Source organism: Pristiophorus japonicus, chromosome 1 (genome assembly GCF_044704955.1).
Source record: "Pristiophorus japonicus isolate sPriJap1 chromosome 1, sPriJap1.hap1, whole genome shotgun sequence".
In the NCBI taxonomy this organism is placed as follows: Eukaryota; Metazoa; Chordata; class Chondrichthyes; family Pristiophoridae; genus Pristiophorus; species Pristiophorus japonicus.
Genome location: NC_091977.1, coordinates 104061297 through 104078769, shown reverse-complemented (window position 1 = coordinate 104078769; position 17473 = coordinate 104061297). Strand labels below are relative to the sequence as shown.

Here is a 17473-nt window from a genome sequence, read left to right as displayed (position 1 = left end):
TGTCCGGGCAAGGGATCGATTCTGCCGGCGGACGGTCCGACCCTCGAGCCCGGTTTGGAAACTTTCGATGGTGGCGTGTCAGTTTAAAAAAAATAAAGAATTCCATTAAAATTCCATTTCCTGCGTTTTAAGTTGTAAAAATTTAAGCTTGATTATGCATATTTATGTGTTCTTGACTCCCTCCAAAACTTCGCCTAACAATAATGGCATCTTTCTGCGCCAATTTTTAAATTTGAGCTAGTTTTCCTTGTGCCGAGAAGGTTTTTCAGGAGTGGTCACATATGCCGTCCTAGGAGAAATTGTGAAAAACTGGCGCAGACATCAGGTTACGTCCCCTATGATGCAAAAAAAAACTAACCTAAAAAATCATAACTAACTGAGTTACGCTGGCGCACAAAGATTGGGGAAACTTGGATTATTTAATTTAGGCCAAAAAACAGCGCAAATCACGGGGAAAAATTGAGCCCAATTGTGTTCACATTAAAACTAAAAGGTATAATATTGGAAATGTTAACTTAACCAGGTTAATCCCCCTTTAAAATAGCAGAACGTAATTTGAGAGCGCAAGCATTTATACAGAACATCACCTACAGTAATTTCTGCTCTAAAATTAGGTGGAAGGGATTTACACTTGAAATAAGTAAAATTCTGTTTCTCAGCTGACATCTGAAAATTCTGTAGATTTTGCCAGTTTCTGTGATAAGATAGTTTCCGAGTGGGTTGAATGTTCGGCAGAGACTAGTTCGAAGGTAACAACAACTCTGGGCCGAGAAGCAAAAGGTGGACTTCAGAATTCTGAAAGAACGGATCACACGTCGAAGGAGGAAATGTGCTAACGCCACAATGAGAGGGAAGCAGCGAGGTCCTTGCTGTAACTTCCAGTCCGCCTCTCACAGCCCAGGAGCACACACCTTGCCCAATTTACCAATGGTTGCTAACCTGCAGAAGGAATTGTAAGTAGATGGGTTGGGTGGGGGCAAGAGTTCGCCTGCTGAACATGGTGTTGCTTTGCATATATATAATCAATACAAAGCCTGGGTGGAGCTGGATATTTCCCCAGACGCCGAGCAGCGAGCTGTGCTGTGCGAGTGTGTAAATCGTGAGCGGTGCGAGTGTGTCGCCTGCTGTCATTGGCTGGGCCGCTCTCCTCCGCTCCGCTCCGGTAACCAGGGCAGCTGTGCTTGGTGACGGAGGGCCGGAGCTGGAGCTGGATCCTCGGGAGCTCCGGGGGTGAGCGCAGCTGCAAACTTCCGTGTTTTGTTTATAAACGCCGTCCTCCGACTCGGGGATGTTGCATTTCTTTCCCCGGTATAGTGCCCACTGTTGTCGCTCGGTCCTGCTCCTCTGGCATTCTTGGCTTCACCGTCTTTAATGTGCTTGCTTGGCGGTGCGGGTTGTCTTGGGCGCAAGGCCGAGGCTCGAGCACACGGTGACTTCCTGAGGCGCAGCGCCCCGGTGCAAACACAGGCACAATCTCTTTGCAATCCGCGTAAAAGAACTTTGAATATTTTTTCGAATTTGATAGGGAGTTCTCGTGTTTTAAGGTTTTAATTCACCAAGTGTGAGTTCATAAATATATATATATTTAATATTTGAGTTGAATTTAGATGTAATTTGTAAAGTGGAATTGGCGATCAATTAATACTGTATGCTTTTTATTTTTCCTTTTATTTGATGGATGGATGTATGTATGTATGTATGTATGTGGGTGTGTGGTGGTGGGGCTTTTCCTGCTGGCTCTCCAGCCCTGGCGATGCTGTGCTGTATTGATGAGTAATCACCAACCAGTCCCTTTCAAAGATTGGATGTCGCTGACTTTGTGTAGGGTTACAATAGACGTGATTTTTTGTTATTGCCTTGTTTTAGTAGTATAAACACAATTTTTAATCGTGCATCATACGGAGTACTGCTGATTGCTTTATTTTGCATGTAGTACAGCTCAAAACAATGTAATGCAACAACCATGTTTTTTTAAATGTCGAGGAACGCCCATAGATTGAGTTCTTTATTTGTAAAAAAAAAATCCGTTTTTGGTACAAAAGAGTCATTTTAACTTTTGGCTTTTTTGCACAGGCAGGAATGCACGTAAAAATGCGGCTAGAAATGAGGGAGGGTCGCCCTGGTAGGTGCTGAAATCGGTTACCTTTATACGACTGGTTGTGCAGTAGCCGGGATGCAGTAGCCAGTTACCATGACCGTGTTCAAGCAAGAAAATGTGGACGATTATTACGAAATCGGCCAAGATCTGGGGAGGTAAGCGTTTGGAATGTCAAGGGACGGATGTTCTGATAAAGGAATCTTGGGTCTGTGTGACGAGTGTGACAGGAACAATGGATAAGAACGTTTCCATTTATTGTGTGTTCTGCCAGGTAGTGGATCCATTTTGGCAGGGGGTGAAGGTGTGGTTGAAATTGTGCCTGATTTAATCCCCCCCCCCCCCCCAACAGACACAGTTTCATTTCCAATAAATCTGCTTGTACAAAATGTATTATATTGCTGCATGTATTATAGTGGTAGATGCTATAGGTTCGAGATTGGACAGGTGAGCTGTGCATGGGTTGCAGTTTCATCATCATTCTTCCGTTCCTTTTATTCAGTGGAGGTGGTGATGATGTTTATGCTAATCTGATTTATTTGTAGTTATGTTTTCTTGGGATGGAGCCAGTTAACTTTGAATATAGTTGGAGTAAAAATTGTGGGGAGTTGGGTTAAATGTTTACTCCATCAGTGTTAAGGGGTCGCGAGTTCTGTATAGGCATTTGGAAGATTTGTGGTTACCAAAGAACACTTAACTTGAACTGAAAATTAACAGCACAGTAACCAATTACTTGTACTTGTAGTATAGTCTCTTTCTTGTTCTTTAAATGGTATTGTTAAATGGCAATTCATCAAGCAAGATTTGAAATAGTCAACAGTATGCAATGACACAACATGTTACAAATAGTAAATGTTGCACAAAAATTGTATTAGAAAAGGGTGTTTTTAGAGCAGGCTGATACAACCCTATTTAAAATAGTCTGTGTTTGCACCTGACAGCATCTTATTTAAAATAGTCTGTGCTATAACTTGTCAACATACTAGTATTATGTTTGGTTCGTCCACCATAATTTTCTTGGGACAGATATGAAATTCATATTGCTTCATAGCTGATGCAGAAGGTATTGTTTTACACTGGTTTGGTATACTGTGATTACAAGTTCATCCATAGATCAAGTCACTTTAATTGGAAAGTGAAGCCTGTGATTAGAAATGTGTTTTATGTGAAATACAATGGCTTCAGACATCCTCAGCCCAGCAGCCTGCAAGGAATCAGTTTAACGTTGTGTAATATGCCTACACTGTTGGACAGCCTATATTTTCTTGCACTGTGCTCAATTACTTCAATTGGAGTCTCTGTTTGGAACTATTGAAATATGAAGCAATTGCATAATAAAGCTTTTATTGTTGTACTGTAACGCTATTTTCTTTAAAACACAGAGCTTTCAAGTTTTTTTTTCAGAAACTATTTTTATTGTATTCCCAATGCGGACTTGATCCTGGCACTTTTCCTGGTTTGTTCATGCTAAGCTTTTTTTTAATGTATTCTGACAGATAGCTCTGGGGTTCATGATCACCCTTTCTTGTTAAAACACTCATTCCCAGTTTGTGCTCAATGCGTTTGTATTCTAGTGTAGTCATTTAATACAAGGAATAATGGGTGGTTGTGAAAGTGTTACATCTATAACCACATTTAAGATATTCTTAGTCTTCAGAAAATAAGCAGACTTCTCTCTTCACTTGGCTTTCTATGCATGTTTTGCGACAGGGGTTTATATTGTTTGGTCCAAAGCAGGTTTCACACATTATGGTGGCTTTCTGTGCACTGCACGTTCTTGCCCTCCAGATCTGGAACTGGATGCCCTGGAGGAAGAAGGCCAACCTGGTGTGGCAGAAGGAGCCACCAGTAAGCAGAGTTCGAATCAGAGGAGGCAGCAGTCAGGGAAATGCATTGATTATCAGGAGGCATTCTGAAGAGAGTGACATTGTACTCCTGCCTACACTGCCCTCATTAAACAGTCTGCTGTGGGGCTTTGCATCATGCAACAAGATTTTTTTTTTAATGCTGGTCTAAAGAAGAAATGATAGAGGCAGGTTTTGTGTTAATACTCCTCCCAAGACTTTGAGTTATAGGTAAAACACCGTTAAAGTTTCTCTTTTTTTTTTATATAAGCGTAATCTGAAGGTGACCTTTTGTGTATGGGTTTACTGTGAATTGCCACATACTTTACTGGGAGATTAATTTTCATTTAAATTGTTCCACTATATAAATGCAAAGCAGTGGCATGTGTTTTTGTCTGTTGTTTTCTCTCACACATTTCTTGTTCTCAACCATACTGCTGTCGGGAAGTATAAGAGTGAAGGCAAAGCTCTTCCAGGTAAGGAGGGAGAGTTGCTATATACTTTCTGGAAGTAGATCACCGAACATTAGAGCCCTGGAAACAGTTTACCTACTCTTCTTGACTAGAAAAGATGTAGAAAGAGTAACTAGTGAAAAAAGAGAGAAAAATACATCTTTTTATTTTGAAAAAACATTGTTATTGAAATGTGTAAATAAATACTTCCATACTCTTGTTACAATGACCAGATTGCTGACTCGATTTTCCCCCTCGCCAAAATACTGTACTTAGTTTTCACCGTCCCCAACAAAGAAAATAAATATGATAATTCTGCGATAGTCGTATATAATTCCTGGGGCATTGGAACCGGTTCTGGGGGAGGTGGGACCAGTACAATCCGGACGGTCTGCACCTGGGCAGAATCGGAACCAATATCCTCGGGGGAGTGTTTGCTAGTGCTGTTGGGGAGGAGTTAAACTAATATGGCAGGGGGATGGGAACCAATGCAGGGAGATAGAGGGAAACAAAAAGGAGGCAAAAACAAAAGACAGAAAGGAGATGAGGAAAAGTGGAGGGCAGAGAAACCCAAGGCAAAGAACAAAAAGGGCCATTGTACAGCAAAATTCTAAAAGGACAGAGGGTGTTAAAAAAACAAGCCTAAAGGCTTTGTGTCTTAATGCAAGGAGTATCCGCAATAAGGTGGATGAATTAACTGTGCAAATAGATGTTAACAAATATGATGTGATTGGGATTACGGAGACGTGGCTCCAGGATGATCAGGGCTGGGAACTCAACATCCAGGGGTATTCAACATTCAGGAAGGATAGAATAAAAGGAAAAGGAGGTGGGGTAGCATTGCTGGTTAAGGAGGAGATTAAGGCAATAGTTAGGAAGGACATTAGCATGGATGATGTGGAATCTATATGGGTAGAGCTGCAGAACACCAAAGGGCAAAAAACGTTAGTGGGAGTTGTGTACAGACCTCCAAACAGTAGTAGTGATGTTGGGGAGGGCATCAAACATGAAATTAGGGGTGCGTGCAATAAAGGTGCAGCAGTTATAATGGGTGACTTTAATATGCACATAGATTGGGCTAACCAAACTGGAAGCAATACGGTGGAGGATTTTCTGGAGTGCATAAGGGATGGTTTTTTAGACCAATATGTCGAGGAACCAACTAGGGGGGAGGCCATCTTAGACTGGGTGTTATGTAATGAGAGAGGATTAATTAGCAATCTCGTTGTGCGAGGCCCCTTGGGGAAGAGTGACCATAATATGGCGGAATTCTGCATTGGGATGGAGAATGAAACAGTTAATTCAGAGACCATGGTCCAGAACTTAAAGAAGGCTAACTTTGAAGGTATGAGGCGTGAATTGGCTGGGATGGATTGGCGAATAATACTTAAGGGGTTGACTGTGGATGGGCAATGGCAGACATTTAGAGACCGCATGGATGAACTACAACAATTGTACATTCCTGTCTGGCATAAAAATAAAAAAGGGAAGGTGGCTCAACCGTGGCTATCAAGGGAAATCAGGGATAGTATTAAAGCCAAGGAAGTGGCATACAAATTGGCCAGAAATAGCAGCGAACCTGGGGACTGGGAGAAATTTAGAACTCAGCAGAGGAGGACAAAGGGTTTGATTAGGGCAGGGAAAATGGAGTATGAGAAGAAGCTTGCAGGGAACATTAAGACGGATTGCAAAAGTTTCTATAGATATGTAAAGAGAAAAAGGTTAGTAAAGACAAACGTAGGTCCGCTGCAGTCAGAATCAGGGGAAGTCATAACGGGGAACAAAGAAATGGCGGACCAATTGAACAAGTACTTTGGTTCGGTATTCACGAAGGAGGACACGAACAACCTTCCGGTTATAAAAGGGGTCGGGGGGTCTAGTAAGGAGGAGGAACTGAGGGAAATCCTTATTAGCCGGGAAATTGTGTTGGGGAAATTGATGGGATTGAAGGCCGATAAATCCCCAGGGCCTGATGGACTGCATCCCAGAGTACTTAAGGAGGTGGCCTTGGAAATAGTGGATGCGTTGACAGTCATTTTCCAACATTCCATTGACTCTGGATCAGTTCCTATGGAGTGGAGGGTAGCCAATGTAACCCCACTTTTTAAAAAAGGAGGGAGAGAGAAAACAGGGAATTATAGACCGGTCAGCCTGACATCGGTAGTGGGTAAAATGATGGAATCAATTATTAAGGATGTCATAGCAGTGCATTTGGAAAGAGGTGACATGATAGGTCCAAGTCAGCATGGATTTGTGAAAGGGAAATCATGCTTGACAAATCTTCTGGAATTTTTTGAGGCTGTTTCCAGTAAAGTGGATAAGGGAGAACCAGTTGATGTGGTATATTTGGACTTTCAGAAGGCGTTCGACAAGGTCCCACACAAGAGATTGATGTGCAAAGTTAGAGCACATGGGATTGGGGGTAGTGTACTGACATGGATTGAGAACTGGTTGTCAGACAGGAAGCAAAGAGTAGGAGTAAATGGGTACTTTTCAGAATGGCAGGCAGTGACTAGTGGGGTACCGCAAGGTTCTGTGCTGGGGCCCCAGCTGTTTACACTGTACATTAATGATTTAGATGAGGGGATTAAATGTAGTATCTCCAAATTTGCGGATGACACTAAGTTGGGTGGCAGTGTGAGCTGCGAGGAGGATGCTGTGAGGCTGCAGAGCGACTTGGATAGGTTAGGTGAGTGGGCAAATGCATGGCAGATGAAGTATAATGTGGATAAATGTGAGGTTATCCACTTTGGTGGTAAAAACAGAGAGACAGACTATTATCTGAATGGTGACAGATTAGGAAAAGGGGAGGTGCAAAGAGACCTGGGTGTCATGGTACATCAGTCATTGAAGGTTGGCATGCAGGTGCAGCAGGCAGTTAAGAAAGCGAATGGCATGTTGGCCTTCATATCAAGGGGATTTGAGTACAGGGGCAGGGAGGTGTTGCTACAGTTGTACAGGGCATTGGTGAGGCCACACCTGGAGTATTGTGTACAGTTTTGGTCTCCTAACCTGAGGAAGGACATTCTTGCTATTGAGGGAGTGCAGCGAAGGTTCACCAGACTGATTCCCGGGATGGCGGGACTGACCTATCAAGAAAGACTGGATCAACTGGGCTTGTATTCACTGGAGTTCAGAAGAATGAGAGGGGACCTCATAGAAACATTTAAAATTCTGACGGGGTTAGACAGGTTAGATGCAGGAAGAATGTTCCCAATGTTGGGGAAGTCCAGAACCAGAGGTTACAGTCTAAGGATAAGGGGTAAGCCATTTAGGACCGAGATGCGGAGGAACTTCTTCACCCAGAGAGTGGTGAACCTGTGGAATTCTCTACCACAGAAAGTTGTTGAGGCCAATTCACTAAATATATTCAAGAAGGAGTTAGATGAAGTCCTTACTACTCAGGGGATCAAGGGGTATGGCGAGAAAGCAGGAAGGGGGTACTGAAGTTTCATGTTCAGCCATGAACTCATTGAATGGCAGTGCAGGCTAGAAGGGCTGAATGGCCTGCTCCTGCACCTATTTTGTATGTTTTCTATGTTTCCATATTTAAGTGTCTTCACAATTATAAAAATAAAAGGATCTTTCATGTTGAATATAATTTTTGATTCCTACGATCTGGAATTTCCTGAAATCAAATCTGACAGACTTTGCATTTATACAGCCAATTAATAACTTTTGAAGTGTATACATTGTTGTTAAGTAGGCTAATATGGCCACCAGTTTGTGCAGAGCAATACGGCAAATGACCAGTTAAGCAGCTATAGTGGCCATTGAGGAATAAATGTTGGCTCTATGCTCTTGAATATTGTCTTGAAATCTTTTACCATCTGAAGATGCAAACCAGGCCTCTGTTTAATGCTTTATCTGAAAGACAGCACCTCTGACAATACAGTACTTTCTATGTACTGCATTGAAATATCAGCCGAGATTATATGTTGAAGTTCTGGAATGGGGCTTGAACTTGCAACATTTTGACTGAGGTAAGAGTGTTGTCACTAAACAGACAATTCACCAATAAAGCAGGGTTAAAACTTATAGCAAAGTTCAGGAGAACTTTTGTTCACGGATGGGGAAGAATGCAGCCTGTTTACTATTTTGTACCAGGAATGACTTCATGAAGCAATTTATACCGTGATCCGTGTTTGTGGCATTCATTGGTATAAAAGTCAAATGCAGTAGATAAATGCCTTTTAAACCACACATGACTGAAACACTGCAAGTAGAACCCATGGCTGCTAGCTATTTATATGTTGTTTATTTGCATACTCTATCAATATAACCCACTTTTAATTTCATTGCTATTGCATTCTGTTGTTCTCTTCTGAAACCTCTTTGCTTGCTACCCTTCCTACCCAACCCTTCAGTCACTTTTTTCTATCTTTTCTCCTACTTCCTATTCTTTGTCAACTGTTCCCTCTGTAAATGCTTTTATACATTTTGTTACATGAAAGGCACCATTAAATGTAGGTGCTGGCTTTGGTTCATTGAGTTTCACTAGTAGGAAAAATGTATAAAATACTTTTGTTTTAAATACTTTTATTTCTTCGTGTTTTCTGAAGGAAGTACATTCACATATTTTATGAACCATAGTAAAGTCCCCACCAGTTAAAACATCCGCGCTTAGCACGGGCATCAGCCTATGTTGTGCTTATCGTTTTCCAGTAGCATAGGCGTCAATTACAAAGGCGCCACTTATAACTATTTAAGCACACTAGAATTTTTGGGCAGTTTAATAAGTACTTACCCATTTAAAATGCTCTGCTGATTTCAGCCAAAATGAAACCTTCAAGGAGTTTTAATCAGCTGTAGGCACCTCCTTATCCCTTGTATTGTACTGACTGATTTAAAAGGGTGTGCTGATTTCAACCAAGATTAGTTCTTTAAGGCAGCTGTTCGGACCTTGTGAAAATGTCGGAATGATTATTTGCAACAGTCTTTTGTGTCTTTCTGCACATGCGCGCCCTGGACTCGTATGTGCTCGATTCGGTCATGCATGTGCAGTGCAAAAGTGGTGCCGAATCGTGAGGACCTCGTCGCCACTGGAGCCGTTTCTCAGGCTGTTGGATTATCTCCAGGACTTTTGCCAAAAATATCGCTGTGATTACCCACAAGAACATGTTCGTGGCCTTCTGAGAGAGAGAAAAAATTGGAGGTAGTGGAGGAGGAGGGACGGAGAGGGGCTGGGGAGAAGGGAGGGGGAGAGGCTGGGGAGGGGGAGAGGCTGGAGAGGAGGAGGAGGAGGAGGGGGGGAGGGAAAGGGGGAGAGGCTGGGGAGGCTGGAGAGGAGGAGAAGGGACGGGGGGATGAGGGAAAGGCTGGGGAGCAGGGAGAAGCTGGGGGGGAGGAGATTTGGAGGGAAGGGAAAGGGCGAACGGCAGGAGGGGTGGGAAAGGAAGAGTGGCTTAGGGAGGAGCGGGTGGAGGGAAAGGGAGAGTGGTCTTAACCTGTGAGTGAGCTCTCCAGTCAGCATGGCTTGAATTACACTTTGATTACGTAGGCAGGGCGGTTCTAATTACACATTCCAGAGAAAGTGCTGGGGTGTGTGTTGTCCTCCAAGGCGACCAATCTGGTCACGTGATCAAGGGGACTCAATCTGAGCATTTTTCCGTTGCAAATAAGCACGTCCTTAAAATGTGGTTACTTATAGTGAGGAGGTTCTGCTAAATGGAGATTGCTTGTTTTAAAAAAAAAAAATAAGTTGGTCGGTTACCTTTTGGTTTTACCATCCAACACGTATAGCGGGCAAATCACGTTAACACCAACACTGCTGTGAATGGTGGGCACTGTATATTTGATTGCATGGTGCTTGTGGGAGGAATGCCATAAAGCATCCAGGTTTCTTGACCTGACTGTTGGAAGTAGTGCAGGTCAACGGTTTGAAGCAGTTTGTTTGGTCTTGGGTTCTGGGAGTTAGTTAGGCCTGGGGCTGGGGAGGAGGAGGCACTACATAATGGATCTAGTTTGCAAATCCTTAATTTCAGCAGCCCCTTCACTAATCCATCCATAGCAACAAGTCTTTGATCATATGCATCTTCCATGGCAGTATATTTGCATAGCGTATATAAATCCTTGAAATATTAATGATCTCTTCAATTCTGAAGGAAGATCTTTCTTCCCGTCTGACAAATTTATTTACTGCTCCAAATGGTTCTTACTATGGTAAAATACATGACCAGTTTTGAGACGTATCCTGCCTTCTGTGCTAAACAACTTCTGCTTCTACAAAAGCAAAATACTGTGAATGATGCAAATCTGAAATGAAAACAGAAAATGCTGTAAAATTCTGCTTGTACCTGAATTTACTGACACTAAGCGATTACAATACATCTGACATGTCCTAGGCAGTGTGTTGATCAAAAGATTTGCAGTAATTTTGAACAATTATTTTAATCGTATAATAAAAACAGAAAACATTTAGCAGGTCAGGCTGTATCCGTGAAAGAAAGAAAAGAAAAACTTGCATTTATATAGCGTCTTGCATAGCCACTGGACATCCCAAAGCGTTTTACAGCCAGTGAAGTAGTTTTGAACTGTATTCACTGTTATAATGTAGGAAATTCGGCAGCCAATTTGTGCATTGCAAACTGCCACAAACAGCAATGTGATGGTGACCAGATAATCTGCTTTAGTGATGTTGATTGAGAGAGTATTGGCCAAGGCACCAGAGATAACTCCCCTGCTCTTCTTCTTCAAAATAGTGCCATGGGATCTTTTACGTCTACCTGAGAGAGCTGACGGGGCCTCTGTTTAATGTCTCATCCGAAAGACAGCATCTCTGCCAGTGTAGCACTCAAAGCACTACTGGAGTGTCAGCCTAGATTTTTGTGTTCAAGTCTTGAGTGGGGCTTGGACCCACAACCTTCTGACTCTGAGGCGAGGGTGCTACCAAATGAGCCACAAACTGAAATATTATAATAACCAGATAATCTGCATTTTTTTTAAATGATGTTGGTTAAGCAAATACAGAACCAAGGAAAAGGGTGGAGGGGAAGGAAAAGTCTATGATAGGTCAGTAGTGATTAAATTATAAAACAGATGCTGCAAATCTGAAATAAAACAGGAAGTGCTGGAAATACTCAGCACATCAGGCCGCATCTGTGGAGAGAGAAACAAAGTTAACGTTTCAGCTCGTTGGCCTTTCGTCAAAACTGAAATAAGTTGAGAGAACTGGTTTTAAGTAAGTAGAGGTGGGAAAGGGGGCGAAGAGGGGAGGGAAAGAACAAAAAGGAAGGTCTGTGATTGGGTGGAATGCAGGAGTGATTAAATGACAAAAGTAATGGTGCAAGACAAAAGGGTGTGGTAATGGGACAAGTAAGGGGGGGGGGGGGGGAAAAGATGGGTCTAAAGGAAGTGTAAATGATTACAGCAGAATAGCCGAGGGGAAGGGAAGCATGAAAAAATCTGGCAAAGAGAAGACTCCTGTTTCCGGGAATGTGGCAGCGAAAGACTACGAGTGCGGACCACCTCTCCAGCTGTGTACTGATGGGGGTTCCCAGTCCACACATCCTTCGTTCCCAGTGGCTCTAGTGTGGCCATCCTCCATTGCCATCACCTGCTGTCCGAGAAAATGGGAGCGGTGGTTAAGATCTAAACTTGGATGATATGGTCGAAAGGCTGTAAAATGACTAATAGAAAGATGAGGTACCACTTCCCGAGCTTGCGTTGAACATCACTGGAACAGTGTAGGAGGCCAGGGACAGAGAGGTTAGAGTGGATGTGGGATGGAGAATTAAAGTGGCAAGCGACTGCAAGCTCAGGGTCATGCAGACTGAATGCTTTGCTGAACACCTCCATTCACCCAATCTGTTATGAGCAGTAAACACACTCGACTAGACTGAAAGAAGTACATCTACATCACTGATTCCCCTAGAAGGAGTGTTTAGGGCCCTGGATAGTGGGAAGGAAGGAGATGAAGGGCAGATGTTGCATCTCCTGCGCTGGCAAGGGAAGGTGCCGGGGTAGAGGAGTGGGTATTTGGGGCAATGGGAATGGATCAGGATGTTGTGGAGGGAGTGGTCACATTGCACTTCGTAACGTACAAAGGAGATGGACAAATGGAGAGCGCAGGAAGTAGGATAGGCACTGATTTTAACCACAAAAGGCCCACAATCAATGTTTCCTCTAATTTTGTTTGCCCTTGTGCACGAACCATTCAAAGTACCACACATGCAGTTTTTGTATTGAAAGCTGGCTGCGCAGGTTCCCTGGAGTACTGTGCTGCCGCACAACCTACAGCAAACATTGCTGGAACCCACAAATTTGAGCTCCCTATAATAAGGATTCACCTATCATATGGAACGCAGTAGAAATTTTTATAATACTGTGGCAGCTCCCTATTGACCTCCTACATGGTTATCTAAAATCTTATCCCATAAGTTCTACTGTTAATGACAAAAGTGTGCAATCGCCTTCCCTATATTCACTTATTGGAATTTGTTTTGCATGTGTAGACCAAATTCTATGCAAATCAGTAAAGCTAGGTTGGAAATGCGACCATAATTTATTGTAGCAGAGCGTCTGCCACTAGGTTTTTAAATTATTAGATGGGAAGCTGCTGAAAGTGTGAGCTGATAATGGCACAGCAAGAGAAACCGGGCATCTGGGACCCGAGTGAACGGGACCAGAAACTATGCATCTCCTTGACCAATCCGATTGATGAATTGTGAAATTAACAGTGCAAGGACTGAGAAGGAAGTGTAAATTAGAGTGGGTGAGTTCAATGCCAAATCAGATACAGGAAAAGAAATATAGGGTCCAAATTTCCCCATGAGTTGCACAGTTTTTTTTGGTGCAACTTGATTTTTTTGGTATCTTTTTAGTTGCAAATATGGCCATTTAATTTGCGCCGGTGTAAGTGAGTTAGTTAGGTTTTTTGTTAGGTCAGTTTTTTTTTCAAAAAGGGGCGTTCCCAGCCACTTACACCATTTATGCCAATTTGGCCAGAAAAAAGTTGTACTAAACTAACTTAGGGCAGCGTATGTGTCCACTTTTGTCCGCACAGAAAGACCTTACTTACAGTTAAAGAATCAGCGCAAGTAACTACATTTAAAGCACCAAACAAAGCACAAAAAGTAATAAGCAATTAATTAACAAATAAAATAGAAGGAACCCTGTCCCTAAAGCACCAAGACTAAAGTAATAAGTAATCAATAAATAACACATTAAAAAAAAATAGAAGGAACCCTGCACCTAAAGCACCAAAATCAATCCGTAAATAACAAATAAAAAAATAGAACTCCTATCTTGGGGAACGCAGCGGGCCACCGATGAGGGAGCCCATTCGGCCAGGGCTAGGGACGCGGGCTTCGGCCCCTCCCACACAGCCTGCAGAAACGGCCTGCCAGGAGCTACTGCACATGTGCGCAGACTCTAGCGCGCATATGCAGAGGTCCCGGCACTGTTTTCAGCCCCGGCACCTAGCTCCGCCTCCCTCTCTTTGTTCTGCGCCATGCCAGCTCCACAGACGGCCCGAGAATCGGCCATGATCAAGTATTTTTTTTGGCACTGCTTCTGATCTAAAATGTCAGCGGGGGGCTCGGAGGTGCGCCGAAAAAACCGGAGAGACAAATTTGGGCCCATAAGAGAGGGAAAGAAAGATTGGGTTAAGAAAGAAAAAAAAGACAAAGGAAAAGTAAAACTTTTTAATTTTATAACGTCGTTAAAAGGGTACTTGGACTGGAATGAACAAGATTTAATTATGTATGGCGGGTTTAGGCCATATCTACCCCACAAATGCAGCAATTTCAGCCCATCCAATGCATTCAATGGTGCGTCTGACAGCCGATGTGTTGTTTTTGTGAAGCTAACGGTGGAGCAGCACAACTCTGACGGCAACTTTTGGATTTTGAGTTTAACCGCAAATTTCATCATAGGCGGTCCCTCGAACGAGGATGACTTGCTTCCACGAGTTCACAGGTGTTTCGATGAAGGACCCGATGTTCCAGTCCTGAACTCCAATTGAGGGGGTGGAAGATGCCTGTGTGTGAATTTTTTTGACCGTTGCACACCAGCCACCACACGGGCTTGACAGAGCTAGGTCTTGGCCCACTGGCAAGGATTAACCAAGATGACTGGAGACCTGCTCTGCTGCACGGACCGAGCGCGCGCACATATCGCAGTGTGGATGGCCCGTGCTGCCCCTGGGCCCTCGGTTTTTCTGGGCCCCGTACCCTCATCTGTCACACCTCTGCCACGATCTCTCGCCGCTCCTTCGCCATAAACATTCACTTCATCTCGCCACAAAAACTCGCTGCTCATCCGCCCCGATCTTTCCACTCCTCTGTACCTGGGTCCTGCCGATGTTCCTGCCTACACTCCAAAATGGCAACCAGGCCTGAAGGTGCTGTGTCATTTGCGCATAAATAAGTGACTCCATCAGTCTCACCGTTATTTTGAAATCAAAATCTAGGATGTACAAATCCCCTTTCGTTGTGCTATTTATTTAGAGGTTAATAAGGGTTTTGTAGTCTGTTAACCAGTATATTATGTTAGTGAGTTTATTAGGTTTGTAGGGTTTAAACTATGTTGATCCTTCCTTAGGTTAATCGTGCTGTCTAACGGCTCTCTGCTATTATGATCTTTGTCAGATTAAATATGGGTGAGGTTTCCTCTTGGTGCTTAGTTGTTTTCTAAAGGTGGCAGTGAGAGTAAGAGAGCAATGTTTGAGCTGTTTGAATTTTTATAAAAATGAAAAATGCAACACAGGCTATAATTTAATTCATTTTCAAAATGGTCCTTTTTAGCAAGAACAATTCAAATCCAATCCAAATTCATCTAGTGTCAGCTGTGTCTCAGTGGGTAGCACTTTCACCTCTGAGTCAAAGTTGTGGCTTCAAGACCTACTCCAGGGACTTGAGCGCACAAATCTAGGCTGACACTCCAGTGCAGTACTGAAGGAGTGCTGCACTGTCTTTCAGAAGAGACGTTAAACTAAGGCCCCGTCTGCTCTTTCAGGTGGACGTAAAATATCCCATGGCACTATTTTGATGAAGAGCAGGGGAGTTATCCCCGGTGTCGTGGCCAATATTTATTGCTCAGTCAACATAACAAAAACAGATTGTCTGGTCATTATCACATTGCTGTTTGTGGAAGCTTGTTGTGCGCAAATTGGCTGCCGCGTTTCCCACATTACAACAGTGACTACACTCCAAAAGTACTTCATTGGCTGTAAAGCACTGAGATGCCTGGTGGTTGTGAAAGGCGCTATATAAATGCAAGTTTTTCTTTCAATGAAATCACCTTGTTAATGGAAAGGAGGATAGCATTATTTCATCTGTAATCCTATTGAAATGCTGTGGCTTTTGCCTGATTTTGTTTTTGTGTTCTGAACGAGCTTTGATATTGATAAATTAATATCATTAGTAACAAAACAAAACATTGCAGATGCTGGAAATCTGAAATAAAAACAAAGTACTGGAAATACTCAGCAGCCATGTTCTCTCTAAGCTGCGCGTGTGTGTGGCCAAGCAGCAATTGGGAAGGTAGCACGCAGACCGCTCACAAGCTGTTTCCTGTAAGGTACCACGCGCACACAATATTTTAGAGGGAACATTGCTCAGCAGGTCAGGCAGCATCTGTGGATAAAGTTAACGTTTCAATTCGATGATCTACAATTAAATTTAGAAATGGAAGTACTTAAATACTCTTGTATTTTCAGAAAGGTCAGAGTTATTTAAGTATTTCTGTTTTCTAAATCTAATTGTAGGTCATTGATCTTAAACGTTAACTTTTTCTCTCTCCATCGATGCTGCCTGACCTGCTGAGTACTTCCAGCATTCTTTGTTTTTTATCATTAGTAACAGTTTGCTAAACATATTTTATGAAGTAATAGCCCTTCAGACACAGTGAATAGCTGTGGTGTGTTTGCTGACCTCCATCCTGCAAGAGTAATTGTGTTGGGGAGGGTAAAAAATTGACCAAGGTTTCTGCTTCTGATCACCATTGAGCAAGCCTACTGGAATGGCTATGTGTGGTTATCTCTTGAGGAAAGATTTAAGTTCGGCTGTGGCAGCCATTGCAGCCGAATACCCTTTCTCTATCCGCACGTGAATAGTGGCAATTTGGTCAAATTGCCTGTTGGCACTTGCTGTTGGATCTTACCTGTGAAAAGTGGCCGTTTTGGTGAGGTTCTCCAGGGTGACTAGTACCCATCAATGTGCGCCTGCACAGTCGCGCAGTAATTTTAAAGGCCGCTCACCGGCTTTTACATTGTGAATATCGCGCGTGCGCAGGAATTTAAAGGGACCACGCATTAAAAGAAACAGGCTGCACAGAACAAAGCGCAGCTTACAGGGATCATTTGTACCCATGTTACCATAACCCAGCAGGGGTTGATGGCTTCAGAAGAGGAGGGAAGAAAATTGACAAGAAACCCTTAAATAGATTTTTTTTTAAAAAGTATTTTGCCCTTTCTACATGAATTTGAAATACAAAACTACTTAATGCTCATTAATCTGTGACAGATGCAAGCTTTTATTGATTGAGCTGACAGTCATTGAGTTTCATGGCAGTGATAGGTTGACTGTGTTCAGAGGCCTTCTACACATTTAATATTTCATTAGAAAAAGGTGTAGTGCGAGAGGACTGGCAGATAGCTAATGTAATACCTATATTTAAGAAAGGGGATAGAACATGTCCAGGGATTTATAGACAAGTCAGCTTAACATCGGTGGTAGGAAACATAATAGAATCCCTACTAAAGGAGAAAATAGAAGAACATCTAGAAACCAAAAATATAATAACGAATTGTCAGCATGGATTTCAAAAGGGAAAGTCTTGCTTGATCAAACTCATTAAATTTTTTGAAGAGGTAACTGAGAGTAGACAATGCTAATACAGTAGATGTAATTTATCTAGATTTTCAAAATTCCTTCGATAAGGTGGTCATTTCCACTCTATGGTGACTGTACAGTCCAATACGGGAATTACAGTCTCATAGGTGGGTCAGACAGGCGTTGAAGGAAAGGATGGGTAGGTGGGGAGTCTGGTTTGCCCTATGCTCCTTCCGCTGCCTGCGCTTGATTTCTGCATGCTCTCGGCGACGAGACTCTGTGCTCAGTGCCCTCCCGGATGCTCTTCCT

General features: G+C 42.9%; 1 protein-coding gene across 7 annotated transcripts in view; it reads left to right on the top strand.

Moving 5' to 3' along the window:
• Positions 1-777: 777 nt before the first annotated feature.
• dapk1 (death-associated protein kinase 1) overlaps positions 778-17473 on the top strand; it is a 280231-nt gene continuing 263535 nt past the window's right edge. For 4 of the 7 annotated variants that reach the window (XM_070882090.1, XM_070882084.1, XM_070882078.1 and 1 more), the window contains exons 1-2: positions 778-953; positions 2074-2253. In XM_070882090.1, coding sequence (XP_070738191.1) covers positions 2192-2253 — 62 coding nt within the window. In that variant the 5' untranslated portion in view covers positions 778-953; positions 2074-2191. Of the gene's footprint in view, positions 954-1171; positions 1231-1473; positions 1562-1777; positions 1822-2073; positions 2254-17473 lie in introns of those variants that run through there. The other 3 variants (XM_070882059.1, XM_070882068.1, XM_070882064.1) reach the window with 3 other exon arrangements.